Below are 19685 nucleotides of genomic sequence, written 5' to 3'. Positions count from 1 at the left end.
TTTTAAAAAAATTTTTTTTATTTTATTATTTTTGTGTGAGGGTACCGTCAAATCAGATCTGACTGGTACAGGAGGAGATTGCCCCTCCTTCCTCGGCAGAGCATCTGGTGGATTCGAACCGTGCACCTCTGGGATTGTAGTTGCAGATTCTTGCCACTAGGCCACCAGAGCTCCCCAAATTTATATCATTTTTTAAATTAATTTTAATGAAAATTTACAGAGACTGGATTTCCATTCATTGATTGTTGCACTTTTCTCCCTGCCCACCCCTCCCCCCCAACTCTTCTCTTTGAAAAGTAAAAGAAAAATTCTTTCATTGTTATACAATCCCTCCCCTCAGGTCCACTCCACTATGCAGCCTTCATTCTGGACTCCTGTCATGACAAAAATACCTAATCACATATCCCTTTTACACATAATTTTTATGTGTTTCAAAATATTCTTCTTTGACTTTTTCAACTATTTGAAAACATGAAAACTATTCTTAGCTCAGAGGTGTCAGGCCAGAGTTTGCAGACGCCCTGTCCTAAGAGAACAAAAGTGAAAATCCAGACTGACGGCAGGGACAAAATTTTCCAAGTGGTGAGAGGAAGGGCTTGCTCCTTTACAGAGAGAATAATAGACCAGGGTATTCCTTTAGAAGGAGGACTCCACTGGGACATCTATTCACTCATGATTCAGTTCATCCAAATTTGTCGTGAAGGTCCTTGGACATCATCTGCTTTACCACCCCGTCCCCTTTCCTTTCACTTAGACCGAACACTAGGTGAGTGTGTGAGGAAACGCAACAGCAGTCTCTCATGAGACCTCTTCTGAGAACCAGGAAGGCAGAACAAGTAGCCTTGGAGTATTTGAAAGGCTGCGTCCAAGACCCTGCACTTGGTAGTCAACACCTGCCGCTCCCGAGCTTCCCGCTGATGACTGCTGAGGGTCAACTGCTTCTTAGTCACAACTCAACCTGAGACCTGGCCTCCTAGAGAAGAGCAGCTTGGAAAGGGCAATGCAGAATGGAGTGAAAAGAGAATGATAAGATATCGACCTGTCTGGAGAACAGAAAGCGAGACATGGGGGCACCGCACCATGAGCTTCTCTCTGAAAGGGCCAGAGCAGAAAGCAGATAATGAGCCAGCAGTCCAGTCCCGTGGTGTCTGCAGAGCTAGAGATTAATTTATTCGTTGCTGACCCCCAGATTCCTAGTTACGGTGTCAACAATGGGGTTTATAACGGAAGGAAGTTGGAGAATGGAGGAGGCAAAGAATATCTACCCAAACAAGTCTAGGTTTTAGCCCAAGTTCCAAGGCACAATTCTAATGCCACAGGACCCCAACATAGAGACTTAGAAAAGTGCAGCCTGCTGTCACTTAGCCTTGAGGCAAGAAATTCTCATCGCCACTTAGGAGCAAATTCTCTATAATATGTTATATATATATATATTGTTTAAGAACAGAAAGGCAAGTTTATGCATCTTGAGTTTTAGATTTTGTGGGCTGTACAGTCTTTATAAGATAAACCTCCATGAAAAGACATTCTGAGAGTCTTTTAACAATGGCTATTAAAAACACACCTATTCCCACTTCTTCTCAATGAAAAGGATCCCTTCCTCCTTGATGTACACTCAAAAGAATGCTAAGAAAACAATCCTTAAAATGCTGAAGATGGAAGTATAAATTGCTACCAGCCTAGTTGATCTGAGAAAGGAGAATGTTAAGCTGATACTGAGGAAAAGTTGAGAAGTCTTCTAGTTTCTCTTTGAAATCAAACCCAGACCCACTGTCCTCAAGAGGCTTCTGACTCACAATGAACCTGAAGTTCAAAGAACGGCCTCAGAGGCTTTCCAGAGCAGAAACAGATGACTTTATGCTTTTTCTGAGGAGCTGCTGGTGGGTTCTAAGCACTGATCTTGTGAGCAGTGGTCAATGGCTTAAACCACTGTGCCACCAGGGCCCCTTATTTGTTTTCTATACTTCCCCAAAGGCTCAAGAACCTCTGCAAGTGGGAGACAGGACAGGGCTATAAACAAGGGTCAGTCAAAAATCTGCTTAGGAGTTAATGAATTTTGGAACAGCCTAGCAATTGTCCTACCCATGTCAATCCTACTGAAGACCAGAGCTGCTATTTTTATAGAAACATAGTTTCTGGATTAGGAATGCCAGGTGTGGTTCTCGAGAGTATTTTAAACACAGAAAGAGTACATGAAATATTACCTTTATTTCTCTATCTCCAGAAAAATGACACCATTTAAGCTAAACACTATTAGAATGTTCTTCAGAAGGTCTAAACAGCCTGAGGACCTGATGGTGACACCCACTGAGGCAACTCTGTGTAGTGCCCCAGTCAGTTTTCAATGTGTCACCTGTCATAGACATATGAACATGAAACACAGGTTGATAGAAAAGCCTTCAATACAACAGAGCTCAAAATAGAAAGCAAGGACCAAAGTTGAAGAGACTGATTATGCACAAAGGCAAAACCAAATCCTACCATTTGTCTTTACAGAGCGAAGAACAGAGGAAAGAGTCAGGAATAGACTGAAGATACGGAATATGTGGCCGACTGCCTCTATGAATAACTGACGGCCCCCCTTTGCTACGAGATCAGAAGAACTGGACAGTGCCCAGCTACCATGACTGAACATTTTCATCATAGATCCACAGAAGAATGTTTATGAAAATTAATAAAATATAATTATAGAAAAAAAAATAAAAATAAAAACTTGGAGAAATGATGAACATTAAAAAAAAAAAAAAAAGAAGAATCTAATAAGGGGTAAATGCTGAAGAGAATTTCAGATTCATGTAAGGTCTGCCTTTCTCGAGTCACAGAGGCTGATGAACCCTTGAAGCTACTGCCCTGAGATAATCTCAAACCTTAAACCAAAAATGTCCCCTGAGGTCCTCTTATGCAAAAAGAAACCCACATATTTTTTTTAAATAAGTTTAAATCCTTGGAAGAATACAGCATTAGATGATTCTGTGCCCAACAGCCTCACAGGACAGCTGCTTTGGAAGTGCGCATGAGCCAGGCCACGGCTTCCATGGGTGTGAACTCCTTTTCCCCACATTACTTCACGTTGGCTATGTCTGCTGCCAGGAATCACTGTGCTGGTGTTTGCTCTGGGCCCATACATGTGTCTCTTAGGAGTACAAGGTACCTGCATTACGTTTCATCTTGATCATAAACACCTTCAATTTTATCAGAAGTGTGACGTACACTCTGGTTCTGGAGACCCCATTTCTAGCCAGCAAAAATGGCCTGCAGCACAACTGTGCTTGGAGGTCCTGTTTCCAGAAAGCTTCCAGAGGCTCCAAGATGGTGGAGAAAGGAGGGGGGATCTCTAAAGTATTGCTGAAAAGTGAACAACGGGAACTAGTGGGGGGGGAGGTCTACCTTGAGCATTATGAATTTTAAAGGATTATGTACATGGAATCAAATTCCCAACAGCAATTTGGAACCCTTATGTGCAATGAGTTTATGTTAATAAAGGAGGAGCAACTCATAAAAAAAGGGGAGAATGGTCTGACAGCTTGAAGATGTAATCAGTGCCCCTGCCATTGAACTGTACATCTAAAACCTCTTGAAGTCGGGGTATGTGCTATGTCCATTCTTAAAACAACAACAAAATAGTTAAAATTAGAGGAAAAAAATTATATACTAGAACTAGAAACAGCACCAGATTATATGATGATGTTGTGGACCGCAGAGTTAGACCTGACCCATAGCTGACCCTCTGGCGGGTTTTCAGAGCCAGTTAATTGCATGGGAGGAGACTGTCCATCCTTCTACCAAAGAGTGGCTAGTGGCCTCAAACCGTGTGCCTTAGGGATTACAGTACAGCTTCTTACCACTAGGCCACCAGAGCTCAGAAATAATATGTTTTAAAAAACCTCAGTACAAGAAATGGAAGACAAAATGGAAAAAAAAACAAATCTCCTGCAAAATAGATTTAACAAGCAGGCAAACAAAGCAGAAGTGGAAACCAGAAGGTAGCGGAGAATGTTGCTTAATGACAAATGCCATCAAAACTACGAAAAGATTGTGAGTGAGTAGCTGACTCCGGACAATGGTGTAGGTTGTGGACATGATGAAGAGTTTTATTATTATCCACAAAAGAGGTGATGTAATCTCACCATTACATGGCAAGTTAGCAGCACAGAGCTCCTGTAGGAAGTGGCTACCCAGCCAAGTGGTACACATGGCTGGCTTTTCACTCACAGAACGACTGGTGGTTTGAATCCACATGGTAGTGCAGTGGAAGAAAGGCCTGGTGATTTACTTCCATGAGATCACGGCCACTGAAAACCCTAGGAAGCAGTTCCACTCTGGAACATGTAGGGACAGCATGAGTAGAAAAACATGTGTTGATAAAGGCATGTTTTGTTTTACGATCCAGGTAAAACCATGGGACTGCTTTACTCAAAGGAGTATGGGAGGGAAGGTCATTCCAGTCTAAGTAGGTTAGGGATGTGGTAAGCCTGCTCCACATTCTCTCCCCCACTTTGGAAGCAACCCTGGACCCAGAGGATAAGGCCAGTAGAATCAGAATGTATAAGGAGCTGGATCTCTGAGTCAGTCCTGAGGACTGCTACCCAACCAAGAACATGCAACCTGGAATTAACTTTAAGCTAGGAGCTTGTGGCACTGGTGGCCTCAAGGAGATCTGGGTGGGCTGCAGCCCAGACTGATTGAGAAGGTCCTCATTGAGTGCAATACTAACAACACCATTGGAGATCTTAAGAAGCTGATCACAGCTCAAGCTGACATTTGTTGGAACAAAATTGTTTTTTAAGGAGTGGTACATTATTTTCAAGGACCACATACATTTGGGCGACTAGGAAATCCATGATGTGTTTAACCTGGAGTTTTATTACCAATAAAGCAGAATTCCTTCCTCTTCTATCCTTCTCTTTTCCCTCCTACTACCCTCACTGGCATGGATGTTTGTTTTTGAAAACTCACATTAATAAATTAATAAAACTTAGATGCTGAAAAAAACAACAACCAAGCATACTGAACTATGTGAGTGAGAAGTTAGCTTATGTGCATTAAACCTGGATATTCCAGGCTGATTTGTTACAGTATTTAGATCACCCTAATAAAAGAAGAACAAACAGGTTCGTCCTGAAGAGGGTGAAACCAGGCTGCTCCCTGGAGGCAAGGATTTTGAAGCTTTGTCTCACATACTTTAGGCACATGGCCAAGTGGGACTGATCCTTGGAGAAAGACATCATGCTTGGAAGGGTAGAGGGACAGTGCAGAAAAGGAAGATCCTGGATGAGATGGAATGACTCAGTGACTAAAGAAATGGGTTTAAGTCTGTCAGACATGGTGAGATTGGCTCAGGATAGGGCAGGGTTCAGAGCTCTTGTACATATGGTTGCTATGAGTCACAGGTGACTCGATGGCACATAACAACAACAAAACCTCAAGGGCACAAGAACATACAGTTAAGAAGCAAGGCCAGGAGCTCTAACATCTAAATAGTAAGAATCACATTTAAAGAGAGAGCAGAAGAGAACAGGAAGAAGTTAAGGTGTCAGGAAAAAAACCAATAAAATACTCAATCCGCAGGATGTAATTTATAACTTGAAGGTGCCAGCATCTGCCTAGCGGCATGGAAGAAAACAGACTCATTTGGGGTGTGAGAGACTGAGAAGGTTTGGAAGATGGCTTCCAAGAGGGAATCTCAAAACAGAAGCCAGAAGCCAGGCAGGGAGGGACAGGAAGGCTTCTGCACAGAAGAGGGGGTGGAGGCAGAGATGGGAGACTGGTTTCAGGAAAGTCATCGATCAAGTACAGGGATAAGAAAACAGGTTTCTCGTCAGAGAAGAAAGAAACAAGTACAGAAAAGAAAAAAGTCCTGCAGAGCTGGGTTGGTGTGGTGACTTAAGAGTAGTGCTCCAAATTATGATACTCCTCCCATTGAGAGGTGGAGTCCATGACCACACTGTGCCACTACCCAGATTCTACCCCTCACCCCTCCAAACTGCAGCCTGGGCACCTTCACTGGTTGACCAGAACCTTCTCACAGGAGGGATGATGTGTACTTCCCAGGCCTAGGCTGAGCTTTGGGACCTTGCTCTCAGACTGAGGCCACCACATGAGGACGCCCGAGACCCATGGTGAGGCCACGCACACAGAAGCAATTCTAGTCAATACTCCTAGCTGACAGCAGCCAGCATCATCTACCAGACATGGGGAGTGAAAGGATCCCAGCCCCTCAGCTGGTGAGTCATTTCCTGTGTTTAATCACCCTTTGCCTTTTCATTTCTTTTCAACTAACAGCCCAGAGAGCAGAGCAAAACTAAGCTATCCTCCCTGATTATTCAAATTCCCGAGAGTCTGTAAACATAATGAAAGGTCGTATCTTTTGTCGGTAATGGTTAAGTGGTTTGCTGCTGTTGTTGTTAGGCGCCAAATAGCTGATTTTGCCTCCAAGTGACCTCTTGTGGCCGAGCAGAACTGCTGCATAGTGGTCTAGGCTTTAATCTCTGAGAGTAGATGGGTAGGCCTTTCTTCCAGGTGGCCTCTCTCTTTCTCTTTCTTGACTGCTGAGTCAGAAGTGACTTACAGCTGACCTTCATTTGTGTTTCTGAGACTGTAAATCACACTTGAGCCACTTGGTGGATTCAAACCCCCAGAGGTATAGCCTCTAGGTTCACAGTGCACCTCCCTGCGGACTACGCCACCAGGGGCCCCTGTGGAGATGCTGGGTTAGTTTAACCTGCCACCCTTTCACAGCAGAGCAGTTAATAGCTGGACCACCAGGATTCCTTGACTGGTTACTCGGACAATCAAACCTGGACATACCAGTGTGAAGGAATAATTTTCAATAGACAGAAATATAAAAATGAATGTGTACATGCATGTATGTGTGTGCGCATGTGTGCGTGGATGTGTCCCAGTTCTGACCACTCAGGAGGGCCTGTGAGCAGTAACTGCAATGAACCAACCTAGCTTACTGCTTCAGCAGCAATAAGAAAACTCCCCGGGCTCCTTGACTTGGAACTGGGACAATTAAAACTGGAGGTATCAGTATGAAGTAATAATTTTGAAGATAGATATAGAAGTAGAAAGGTAGGGTGTGTGTGTGTGTGTGTGTGTGTGTGTGTGTGTGTGCGCGCGCGCGCGCGCGTGCGCGCGCACTTGCCCCAGTTCTGACCTCTAAAGAGGGCTTGTGAGCAGTAATTTCAACAAGCGAGCTTAGCTTCTTGCTCTAAAAGCAATAAACAAGCTCCAACAGCGTTAAGCAAACCTAACATCCAGATCTTGGTTTCTGAATTGCACTGCCACTATGAAAATCTAGATTAAAAGCCATAAACCGAATCCTTTTGTATTATCTCGACAAGTGGCAAAATTCAAATCAGTCTGAGGATCAGACTGGTAGCAATGTATCAGTGTTGATTTCCAGGTTTTGCTGGTATGAAGAAGAATGTTCTTGTTTGTAGGGAATATACGCTCTACGCTATAAAGGGTCCATATATTCAACAATAAATAAAGCTACATGGCTTAGTGTTTTGAGAACCTCAAAAATCCCAATGTCGCTACTAAACTACCTCTAAATTCACTATACAAATGTACATATACAATCAGGTCGGCTCTTTTTTTCCTTTTTTGTTTGTTGGTTTTTTGTTTCTTGTTGTGTAACTATCGAATCTGATCCAAATGGCACAGGAGGAGACTGCCCCTCCTTCTCTAGCAGAGCATCAGGTAGATTCAAACCGCGTGCCTTCGGGACTGCAGTGCAGCTTCTTGCCACAGGGCCACCAGAGCTCCCTGTGCAAGCAGTTTTCACAGTTAAAAAATTTTTTTGGTAATGTCTATATTATATTGTGTGTTTGTGTGTACACTTATCAAGTCAGATCTGACAGGTATAGGAAAAGATTGCCCCTCCTCCTCCAGCAGAGCATCTGGTGGATTCGAACCGTGTACCTCTAGGATTGCAGTGCAGCTTCTTGCTACTAGGCCACCAGAGCTCCCAGTTTAAAAATTCTTGATAAATTAACTGCATTAAACTTAAGCCCTGAAGATTTCAGTAGGCCACTCAATGCTACCATAGAAGACAATGGAGATTTGATACAGAAACCTCAGCAGGCAACCTCAGATGGGGTCCCTGCCATTTTGGACACTCCCTGAACATGAGGGGCAGGCCCTGTGCCAGGCCCCCGGCAGTGGAGGGCAAGGGATGGCAATGGAGGGCAGGGGGCAGGATTACCCGGGAGTCGGCTTCTTCTGCGGGAGGCGGTTGGGTGGCTGCGGTGGCAGGGATGGTGGTGTGGATTTGCACTGTGGGATTCCAGGCTGTGCCGGCTTCAACTGCTGGCTCAAGGATTCTATCACGCCAGGTGCTTTGGCTACAGGAGGGGGTGGGGTGGAAGTCAGAGGATCTGTAGAGAGAATAAAGAAGAGAAATAGAGAGTCAGAGTTCAAGGCTTTCCTTTCCCCAGACTTCTCACCTGAGACTTTTCAGATATGGTTGTGGGTTTTTGTTTTTCTGTTTGATACTTTCTAAGGAGAAAATGCTGTTTCACTGCTGATTTTTAGAAAAACGTCAGTAGTGGGGAGAAGATAAAAGGTACTTTCTAAACTAATGAGGAAGCAGCAAGCCTAAAATTAGGATGAAAAGGTCTCTATTATTCTGTGAGCATTTTCTCAGCTGGAACTCCCTGCTGGGAAGCCAACAGTTTTCTGCTCTCAACCCTAACACCTACAGGAATGAAAACAGAGCTGAGCTTTGGGGCCCTCCTTCAAGCTGACTTCTGTCCCTGGGTCTGTAACTGTGCCTTCTGGGGCCACTATTCTTTTTGCCTCAGCTGAACCATCCCCCAAAAGGGGAATGATGCCCTATCCACTTCACCAGGTTGTTGAGAGGGAGTCACACCACTGATTCAGTGGTGTTGGTGGGGAACACGTGGTGAAAACTTGGAGGCTCTGCACAGTGGTGCCAAACCTCTCCTACCATGCTATCCCTAGTATTTGGTGACTTTCACCACATATTGACATTGAATAAAAAAACATAAACCAGATTATGGTCTAAATGACTGTCCTCAAATATTGGAAATAGTAACAATGGCTGATGCCATGGACTAAATGTGTGAAAAGGGGGAAATCCTACTGAAATGCTTTGGAAGACAGAGGAAGAGTGTGAGTGAGCCATCGTGGGGACCAGGGGTGGGTCCAGGTGGGAGTTTGCACTGGGGAAGAGAGGCTGGGCAGAGTGTGGGTGGCCCCGGGGAAGCACCACCGTCGGCAGCACAGTGCCGCCCTGTCTGTGCCCGTGCAGGTGCAGTGAGGGGTTCTGCAGTGCTACCCCACGCTGGCTGCTGACAGCACCCCCCTGCCATCCAGATCTACAGAGCCCATCGGCAAGAAAGTAAAATAAAAAACGTACTGGTAGATGTCACGCGAAGAGGGGGCAGCGGTGGGTGGACAGCTGGCGGATCTGACGAAGATCGCTGCCTGCTTACACCGTCCACACTTACAGAGTTTGTCTTCCACAGGGTGCTAGCTGAGGAGGCTGTCTGCACTACACCCAGGCACGCACATGCACACGCACGCACACAACAAAAACAGAAACAGAACACTGCATTATTGATCCTCTCCCTGAGAAAACAGTAAGCACGACCCTTCTACAACAGCATCGGGAGAGCAAAGAGAACAGGGAACTTTTTATCCCCCCACTTCCATTCTGATATTCTCAGCCGGTTGCCTTAACTCTAACGCAAAACTGTAGTAATTCCCGATTTATCATCTCAAGTGCAAATGTTATTTGGAGAGGAGAAAAAATGAGCACAATGATGTCTCCTGAGCATTACATTCAGGACTTACTGGAACCCTGGCTTCTGTCCCTGAAGTTCTCCCCGAGCTCACCAGAGTAACTACTGTTCAAGGCTGAGTGCTGTGGTCGCAGACTACAGCGGTAGGAAACTGCAAAGACATCAAGTCCTGTGTTCTCTACCAAGTTTCTGCAGGGTCAGTTCAGGTGGGCCACAAAAGAAGGGGGATGGCATTTTCTGGTCACAATCTCTCCTCTGTCTCACAAAGCTCTGTGCTCTTCCTCACTGAGTGACGTCAACTCAGGGACCCAAGAGCCCAGCGGGCCTTGTACACAGAGCAGGCCTGGAAATGAGTGGGAGCCACCCGTCCCGGGAGTGCGCCGTGTGGTCCAGAGGAAGCCTCAGCCTGCCCCACAGTGAACGTGGTCTCCTCTCACCTCCCCACTCCCTCTCCTATTGATTCTTCGGCTGTTTCATCGCAGACTCAGTGTAGAATGATGGGGAATAAGAGAAGATCCACAGGGGTGAAGTGTAAGTGTGAAATACAGTCTATACCATCCAAAGCAGAAATGAGGATAACAATGGTAAAAAAGAAACAGGAAGAAAAAAAACCCCTCTCTAATTTCTAGATGTTAGGAAAGCAAGAAATAAAGATGAAGGAAATAAAGATGAGGAAGGTGCCACTCTTATATGATCCAACAATGTAAAATAAAATCTTTCTTTGTATGATCCATGCAGCCAGTGAGGGTCATTAATCAGAATGGGGATGATAAAATAATTTTAAAACTGGGAATACAAAATTAATATACATGTACACGGTGTGGAAAGAGGACAGGGGAAGGCAATGAGATGTCAACCACAACTTGCTGCTCTTACCTCCCTCACTCCCCGTCCTGTAGCACAGCCTCATTCAGGCCACAGGGAGGACAGGGAGACTGGGAGATATGTGTATAGTCTACCTATTTAGATTCCATCCTTGTTCTGGGACTTCCCCAAAAAAGCTAGGTTAGAGCACCCTACAGAGGATGTGAGGTACATGGTGGCTGAATCCGGGGAGGCCATGGGCTCTGTGCATGGGATAAGTGTACTTGTTTCTGGGGCCTGCTTGGTGAAACACTAGTTTTGCTCCTTATGGTAGGGTTCAGTGACCCAGACAACAGGTCCCCTGATAATTCTCTGGGCATCTCTGAGTGACAAGAGGCAGAGCCATGTGGGAGGGTCAACAACACACCCAGTCACACTGCTGAGTGTACAGATCCAGTGATTGTGTAGGTGGCCCTGATACCGAGCTCTTCGAATCAGGTCTTCTAGCCACTTGCTGTCATCACTCACCTACACCCTGTGACTCCCAGGACATTAGCTCTCCTCCGATTAGCATACTGCGGTCTGGGATTTATTATATGATGTAGGTTGCACAGTCTCCCAGTGCCTGGGCTCCCTGTTCCGTGGAGGCTCCTGTATTTTAGGCTTTCCTTCACAAGGCATCAGCAGTCCCTCCACACCCACAATGTGAACTCTCTGGAGGCCAGCAAGGGCAACACTGATGGCTACCTCCTAGTCAGCCGGGCTTTATTGTAGGGAAATTAACTGTCGGGGATTTTAGTTACTTTTTGTATGTTGTTGTTATGCGTCATTGAGCCAGAGCTGACTCATAGCTGATGCTACAGTGGGTTTTTCGAGGCTAGAAATTGCATGAGGTTTGCCTATACTTTTTCCATGGAGCAGCCGGTGGATTCAAACCACGTGCCTTTAAAGTGGCAGTACAGCTCCTGATCCACGTAGGCTGAGCCAAATATTCCATGTTTTGTGATATATCTACTTTGTGCAAAGATGTACACTTTTTGCACTGAAGGCCTTGGTAGTAACCACAGCAATAATTTGAATTTGTTATCACAGGCTAAGTATTATGTGGGCTAAGCATTATTTCAAAACTATCATCTTTGATTTTGAGGGATCATATATATAAGAAATGAATGCAAATGCCAAAAGCTGGCCAAGAGGGCTGCTAGGGGAGAAGTAACAAAGCAGAGGATAAAGGCCACGGGATGGGTGGGGAGTAGTGGAAGGTAAAAAGAAAACGAACAGAAGAGAGGTCCACAGAAAAGCACCTCATGTGCCAGGTTAAAATGCTGGAGCCCCCCTCTCAGAGCCAAAGGAAACAGAAGCATCCTAACTCTGCTCCAAACTGTAGCTGAGGGCAAAGCAACAACCAACTTTACAAGCAGAATCAAAACAAAACCATGCATTTTCAGGAAACCACTAACGGGATAGTACCTTTGCCAACATTCCGTGGAGGGAGCGGGGGGGCACTGGTGGTGGTGGGGGGTGCAGGCTGGGAGGGCGGTGGGCTGCCACTCAGGATGGCTCCGTACGTCTCATTCTGCAAGATGTTAGGCACGAAACCCCTCTGCTTGTCCTTGGCAAGGCTCGTGCCATCTCTGGCCAAACATGCAGTGTTGGACTGAAGTTGGTTAGATCCCAGCTGGTAGAAGCTGACAGGCCGGTCTTCTCGCCGATTGGGACTAGGCTGTACGAGGAATGTTGGAGCAGAGGTGTGTGAGCGGGAGGCACACAGACCTCTTGTTCTAACTCTCAGCCTAGCAGTGAAAGCCTCATGTCGATCATTTCTTAGACATTTATACCACTAGGCATTCTCAAGGGTTGCAGGAAGCTGCAAGATTTAACACCGACTCTGCTCTTTTCATCACAATATATACTACTTTCCAACACCCACAAAAAAACCAAAAGTCTATGCTTTACAAGTGATAATTCTTCATTCTCTAAACAAATTTAGAATGAAAGTTACTTCATCAAGCAAGCAAGAATTATTTCAACCTGATTCTGTATTTTTTTTTTCTTCAAACACCTGGAATCTTAGACTACCTAACAGTACGGCTGACTTTGGTCACCCAGCTGCAATCCCCAATAGCTCTGGCTGCTGCAGGTGAGATCAAATCTTCTTCCACATGGACCATAACTGCAGGAGTCCTAGTGCCACAGTGGATAAGTACTTGGCTACCACAGGCAAGGGCAGTGGTTGGCTCTTTCTCCCATCAGCCACTCTCCAGGAGGAAGGTAAGTGCCAGGAAAGGCCAGAGCCTTGAGAATTCTGTGCAGCAGCTCTACGCTATCCTGCAGGATTACTCTGAGTCGGCAGAGGCTCAATGGGAACATGCTGTCAGTGTGAAATTAACTAACTCTGCTCTCCCTGACACTGCTTTGGGTCAAAAACAGTGAAGACATTTCTATAACTGAAAAAAGGTTACGTTACAGATATTGGCAAAAAAAGTAAAGCACTTTACTGGCTCAGTAAGTTTTTGGAATGCCATATGTATCACTGGACATCTTTTTATACCCATTGTTGTTGACCCATTGTTTTAGTTGTTGTTGATTGCCACTGAGTCAAGCATGACTCATAGTGACCCTACTGAACAAAAGACCTGAAGCCTTTCTATAACTATGGTCGTTTCTCAAAGTTCATAGTTTCCTGAGGCATGTTGTTTAGGAAGTGGATGCCACACCTGCTTCCAATTTTATACCCATTAGAACATGAAAGATCTTCAGTAGAGTTTTTAAAAACTACCTAACTATGTTTCATATGGCATTTCCTGATAATTTCGACATGGAACACTTCTTCAGGCAAACTTAATACTACTTTGCTAACAGGGAATTGGAATTGGGAAGAAACCAAGAGTTTGGGCTTTAGTGTAAAGGTTCCTGAGTTTCAGAGTCAGCTAAGAAACTTATATAAAAGCAGTAATCTTTTCTGGGGTTCCACCAAGTATGCAAAATAGCGAGTGTTCTAGACCATGAAGCAAGAGGTCTGATTCTGGTCCCGAGCCTATTAATTAGTTGCTTCACTTTGGCCAAGTCAACTTCTCTCTTGTGGCTTCATTCCCCTCTTTAGAGAAAGCCAAGAGTTGGCACTCCAAGGGTCACTTAGTGATTCCAGTTAGTGTTTTTAACATGTGAATGACCCAACCAGTTGGACACTATCCACTGCTGGTGAATACCCAGCTCTTTATAACCTTACTCCCTAGTGAGTGAACTTCCTCCAAAAATCATTATAGTCAAAGGCTTCCTAGGTCTTCCCTTTGCATAGAAAACCAAGCAGCTGCCTGTTGTGGCGTAATTAACTCTTCCTTTAAATGAACGTGTGTGGAAGCTGAGAGGCAGGAAGTAGTAGAGGAAAGGGTAAACCAGTCTAGTGAGACAAACGAAAACAAAAAGTAAACCGTATCTCCCTACAAAACCACTCTTGGCTATAATTATAGGCTGGGAGCCACAGTGCTCTGAATGAAGCTTATCAAAGCCCTTTTGAACAGAATGCAGTCTGGCACAAACCTGCAATTTCTCATCCACATCATCATCGCTTTCATCCAGATCTTCGTGCAGTAATCGCCACTCATATTCGACATGAACATGAGAATTAAATCTTCCCGATAAGGCCTGAGTGAGCTGAGGAGGACAAAGAGATTGTCAGTAATGCAGCTCTCAGACACAGGCGTGTGACACAGACATCCACCAACATGTCCGACAGACAGCAGAAAAAGACAGGCTCAGAGGCCAAAAACACACATTCTAATGCAAGGCTAGTGCATTTCAATCTCCAAGTCTCAAGTTCCTCATGGTAAAAGAGATGCATTAGCTGGACCCTCTGCCCCTCAATTCATAGAAAAATCTGGATTTGAAACAGTGTAGTTCTCGTTAAATGCTCCGTAAATTGTAAAATGCTGTACACAGGCAAGGAGAATTTGGAATCTCAAGGAGAACAAAGAGCCTAGTGGTACAGAAATGTTTCTTGAAAGAATGAACGTGTTTTCTAATTAGTAACTGTGCCTTTCTAAACCCATTTGAGAAAAGTTAGCTGTGCAGATAATAATTTGAATGATTTTTTTTTCATCTTCCCAGAGAAGGCAGACAGCTAATGACATTCTAGATGTACAGAAGAGATATAAAGTCATTACATACAATGAATCTTTTAAGGACTAGGGCTTAATTCTCCCTATAACCACACAGTGGGTATGTGACCTTGGAAGGGTACATAACTTTTCTGTGCTTGTTTCCTCAACTGTAAAATAGGGATAATATATAGTTACGAGTGTTAACTAAGCTAATGGAGGGAAAATGCACAGAATAGTATTTGGGTGGATATAGTTATACAGAGCTTATTATTAATAATTCTATTTACTGAGCACTTACGGCTTTAGAGGATTCAGTAATAGTTTTCATAACAATCCCACAATCTGGCACGTGTTACTCCACTTTACAAATAAGGAAACAGCCTGAGAGATTTTCCCAAGTCTGGTCCCTAGGGGTGCTTTCTACTGTTCGCATTGCTCATTTTTACAAAATAAGAAAGGACAAAGATGGTGCAGAACAACGGGACTGATTTAGATTTGAGGAATAAAAATAAGAAGGTATCGTGCAGCTGAAAGTTTACAGACACTGAAGAAAGGGGGATGTAGGATCAGGCCTCAGAGATTCTGCCCCAGTTGCCCCTGTAACTTCAGAAGATTATGTCCAACTGGCCAGTACTGGCTCATGTGCCAAGTCTCACCACACGATGGAGTGGTCATTGCCTCTAGAGAGACTTTCTCCAAGTAAAACCACTTTTTAGCTGGTCTAGTCTGGGACACCACAGCCTGCTCAGGACGCCCTCTAAGAGGCCCCGAGAAGACAGTGTTCCAGGAATGCACTGGCTTCTCACTGTCCCAGGAAGGGGTGCCCCTTGCCCTGTCCCGGCCACGTGGGGACTCACCAGCTCCTCACAGTGCTCGTGCTTTAGGCGCTTGGCAATGTCGAGTGGTGTCTCTCCTGACTCGTTAGCTGAAGGTCAAGGGCAAGAAAAGGAGTGCATTAAGGCAAACCAGGCAAAATTCTGCTATCTAGAGGCAATTATTAAAATATCACAAAGCACAAAGAAATTAAGTTGAACATGATTAAGGAAACCCACAACTGGTTAGCCTCAGTCAGGGATGAAACTGTGTCATAATTGTATTGAGAGATAAAGAACTGCAAGAGGTATAGTCAGTAGGATTATAAAAATTAAGGTTTGAACAAATCAAGAAAATAAAACTGTTCACATAGTAAATTCCAATCAATTTCTAAACTGTAAGGTAAGTGAATAAAGCTGTTCAGTACAAATCTCCCAATGAGGACACCGTTCATCTGGTTCCATGCATTTGAACGTCCAGAATAAGAGCTGCATAGTAAATTAGTCTGTGGAGGGGACTGTATAACAATGAAAGAACTTTTTTTTTCTAAAGAAAAAACAAACTGGGGGAGAGGGGGACATGGAGGAAAATGTACAATAATGAATGAATGATAATCCAAGTTCTTTATAAACTTACAATAAAATCTCAAAAAAGAAAAAAAGAAATGCAAAGCACACTCAAAGGGTACACCTCTGGCAGTTTGACTCTTCCAGTGGCTCCAAGGGAGAAATCCTCCAGTGCGATTCACAGCCTCAGAAACCCAATGGGAGGGTCAGCTATGAGTTAGACTCAAGGGCAATGAGTGAGAAGCATGTTTATAGTCTGTGTGCAGAGATTCAAGAATGTTCAAAAGTTGTCCAAATTCACTTCTGTACCATTGAGAGCTATAGGGCTTACTGTTTTCCTTTCTTATAAACCATGATGTGTCTGCAAATGCATATGAAGTCGAAAAACAATGGATGAGCACTGCTCACCAACACTGAAACCACCAGAAGTTTTGCGGAACATGTGGGAAGAGGCCCCTTACTCTCAGAGGCCAGGTTTCATGTCTACTGCATCCTGAGAGGAGCCCAAAGGCTCACCAACTGCAGAGGGGACCCCGAAGGCGAACTTGTTTATGTTCCAACAAACTTCTTGCTGTTAGGTGCCGTTCAGTCAACTCCGACTCCCAGTGACCCCAGAAACAGCAGACTGGAACCCTGCATGCCTATCCTACACTATTCTCACCAGACACTGAGTCGGTTCATCTCGCAACTCCCCAGCATTCCACATTTACCTATTTCAATGGAGGCCTTTCCCCGGAGGAGGAGTTTGAGGCACTCGGCGTTGTCTGTCAGGCAGCAGTAATGCAGGGCTGTGCTACCTTTACCTGTCTGTTTATCCAGGTTCCCACTAGTGGAGACAAGGGTAGAGAAAAAGAGGAAACAAAATGAGTCACAAGCCAGAGGACTTGCCTGGAGAGGGCAGTGGGGTGCATGAATAGTAGAGGCTGTGCGTGATCAGAATAAATCAACAGAAATTACTATAAACCATCTTCCAAAGTGGAGAGACTCAACACTCAACCAGTTTGTACAAGGGGCTTGGCACAAGGCTGTCAAGGAAATAGTGCAATGATGGCAGAGGCCAAAGGAGAGGCTAGTACAGTACCCCTGCTGGTGTTGAGTAAGGGCTGAGGTGGGGCAGCTGCGCCCACCAGGCGAGCGATGACATCCTGTTTCATGGTCAGTGCCCGTGTCCTGAGGCTGCACTGCCTTCGTCTGTCTTGAGGGTCTCACTGGAGACAGGGCCTCAGGAAGGCTATACGACTCAACCATCCTGTGCACGAGGAGGGAGGACAGTTTTGTCCATCTCTTTACTTGACAATCCTAGAGTCTATACCCTCAGTTGCCTGTCCATTTAAGACTGCTCTCAGAAAACTGGGTAACAAGGGAACCTGGAGATTTCTCCCAAGGAACAAAACCGGACAAACCAACCGGCTGCTCATGGTGACTGTATGTGTCAGAGTAGCACTGTGCTCCACGGGTGTGCAATGACTGTAGTTTCAGAAGCCCATCACCAGGCCTTTCTTCCGAGGCACCTCTGGGTGGGTTCCAACTTCCAACCTTTCAGTTACCAGTGGAGTGCTTAATCGTTTTTGCCACCCAGAGACTCCTTGGACAAGAAACAAGCCATTGAATCAACAGCAGAGGGAAAAAACCCCTGCAATTATGGACACCCATTGTGAGGAGGACAGAAGAACCATGGCTGTGTGCTCGTTCGACAGACAGAAAAGAACACCATCAAGCGATGATGCCCGCTGCTCCCACTGAGGGGAAACCAGTTGTGATTTCAATGCTAAAAGAGCCTTATTCTCTGACTCTACTCCTGCTCTTCTTTTCTGCATGAAAAAAAGATCAAGGATTATCATCTGTTCTAGAATTTATGCAGAAAGTAAATGAAATCATTCTGCTATTTAATAAAACCTTTATGGAATCCTTGTTACATTCCCAGGCTTAGACCGGCATTTAGACCATCAGGTGCAATGGACAGTTGGTCAGCTCCCACCACTCTCCCAGCTAACTCTCATTACTTGGGAAGGAGCTGGAGACCTGAGAGTCAACATGGCCCTGGCTGGCCTGCCTTCCAGGAACAGCAAGGAAAGGCAGAGGATTAAAAATGCAAAACACCCTGTTGCTTTTAGACAATGTCAGGAGTTTTTATTTGACACTTCTCACTCCAAGACACATACACCCCACACCACAGACAGGAAGTCAGGAGAGACCTTGAAAAGTCTTGAAGTCTGGCCTTCAGGAGCCAGGCAGGAAACCCACAACCATGTCTGAATAGAGAGATGCTGGTAAACTATAAATGAGCATCTCCTCTAAAAGCATATTCTAATGAGACAAAAACCCACTAAAATTTTCAAACCAACTTACATGGACACAATCCATGTTAACATCTCTGGCCCTGACAGTGGTTAAAGCGCTGTCTTTATTTCCCTTTTTACATTTTTCTACTGCTCAGTGTACCGTGCTTGGGCCATGTGAATGCTAAGTCTCAGGAGAGCCAATGGCCCAGACCTCTGCCCGGACCATGGCTGTGGGGCCGCGGACACACTCTGCTTTCTAGGAGTTCAGAATTGAATGGAAACGTCTTCCTGGGGTGTCACTGCGTGCAAGACACCCCAGGATCTTACCGACAGTGTGAAGGATTTCTTTTCTCACACTGCAGGAGCTTTAAAGATTTCAATGCAAAAAAAGTCTCATTCTTCAATTTCTTTTGCCCCCATGTGCTGCCAGGTGAGCCATGAAACACTCCACAGCAGGCAGCATGTTCCCTGCCCCGTGGTTCACGTTTAGACCTGGAAAAACGCACACACCGTGGACACACGACTGAAGTTAACAGGGCAGCACCCACTTTTGTCCCCAGGGAATAAAAATAAATGCCTCCTTTTAACTTTATAATGCTCACCTGTTCTGAACTAGAAAGTCTACAATGTGAAGAGAAGTCCGGTCCACAGATCTGACAGCGAGGTGGAGGGCAGTTTCATCTGGTTCCTGAAAACCAAACACAAACATTCCAGCACTCTGAGGGCAGCATTCAGCTTTACATCCAACACACATATATCATGTATAAAACACCTTCCAAATGCCTTTTGCTTTCTTTAAAAAAACAAACCAAAACCAAAAACCACCACAAATTAAAAAAACAACCCACACTTACTTATAAGATATATGTTGCTATTAACTGTAGTTGAGTTGGCCTCAACTCATGGTGACCCTATACATTCAGAAGTGCCTCCAGACCCTGTGCCACTCCTAATGCCAGCTGTTCTACAAACGACAGGGGTTTTATTGGCGAATTTTTGGAGGCAGATGACCAGCCCTTCTTCACCTGAGACACATGTGGTTGTAAGCTGCCCTTATGTTGATTCTGACCTACGATATGTCGAGTAGAACTGTTACACAGTTTTTAAGGCTGTGCCCTTTTCAAAACGGATCACCAATGTCTGCCACCTGAGCAGTAGTCTGAATTACCAAAATCATCTGATTAGCAATCACTTAACTGTCTCCACTGCCCGGGGACTCTTGGAAGATACATGTTGTTATTTTCAATGTCACCGAGTCAGTCCCAACTCATAGTGACCAGAGGTGCCTCTTTAGTCTCCATGACAAATGGACACTTCAGGCCACCTATATTCAAGTCTCTTATACTT

General features: G+C 44.9%; 1 protein-coding gene across 2 annotated transcripts in view; it reads right to left on the bottom strand.

The window, feature by feature from the left end:
- Positions 1-19685, bottom strand: part of ASAP2 (ArfGAP with SH3 domain, ankyrin repeat and PH domain 2) — a 304618-nt gene that overhangs the window by 5550 nt on the left and 279383 nt on the right. The window contains exons 18-24 of one of the 2 annotated variants that reach the window (XM_006898199.1): positions 18941-19026; positions 16767-16882; positions 15535-15602; positions 14118-14231; positions 12048-12300; positions 9389-9523; positions 8213-8384 (exon numbers count right to left, since the gene is read on the bottom strand). In XM_006898199.1, coding sequence (XP_006898261.1) covers positions 8213-8384; positions 9389-9523; positions 12048-12300; positions 14118-14231; positions 15535-15602; positions 16767-16882; positions 18941-19026 — 944 coding nt within the window. The remainder of the gene's footprint in view (positions 1-8212; positions 8385-9388; positions 9524-12047; positions 12301-14117; positions 14232-15534; positions 15603-16766; positions 16883-18940; positions 19027-19685) is intronic. The other variant, XM_006898198.1, reaches the window with a different exon arrangement.

This window comes from Elephantulus edwardii, unplaced genomic scaffold (genome assembly GCF_000299155.1).
Source record: "Elephantulus edwardii isolate Elephantulus edwardi_28Jun2011 unplaced genomic scaffold, EleEdw1.0 scaffold00223, whole genome shotgun sequence".
In the NCBI taxonomy this organism is placed as follows: Eukaryota; Metazoa; Chordata; class Mammalia; order Macroscelidea; family Macroscelididae; genus Elephantulus; species Elephantulus edwardii.
Note: the sequence above shows the minus strand (reverse complement) of the source record. Positions and strands in the feature narration are given on the sequence as shown.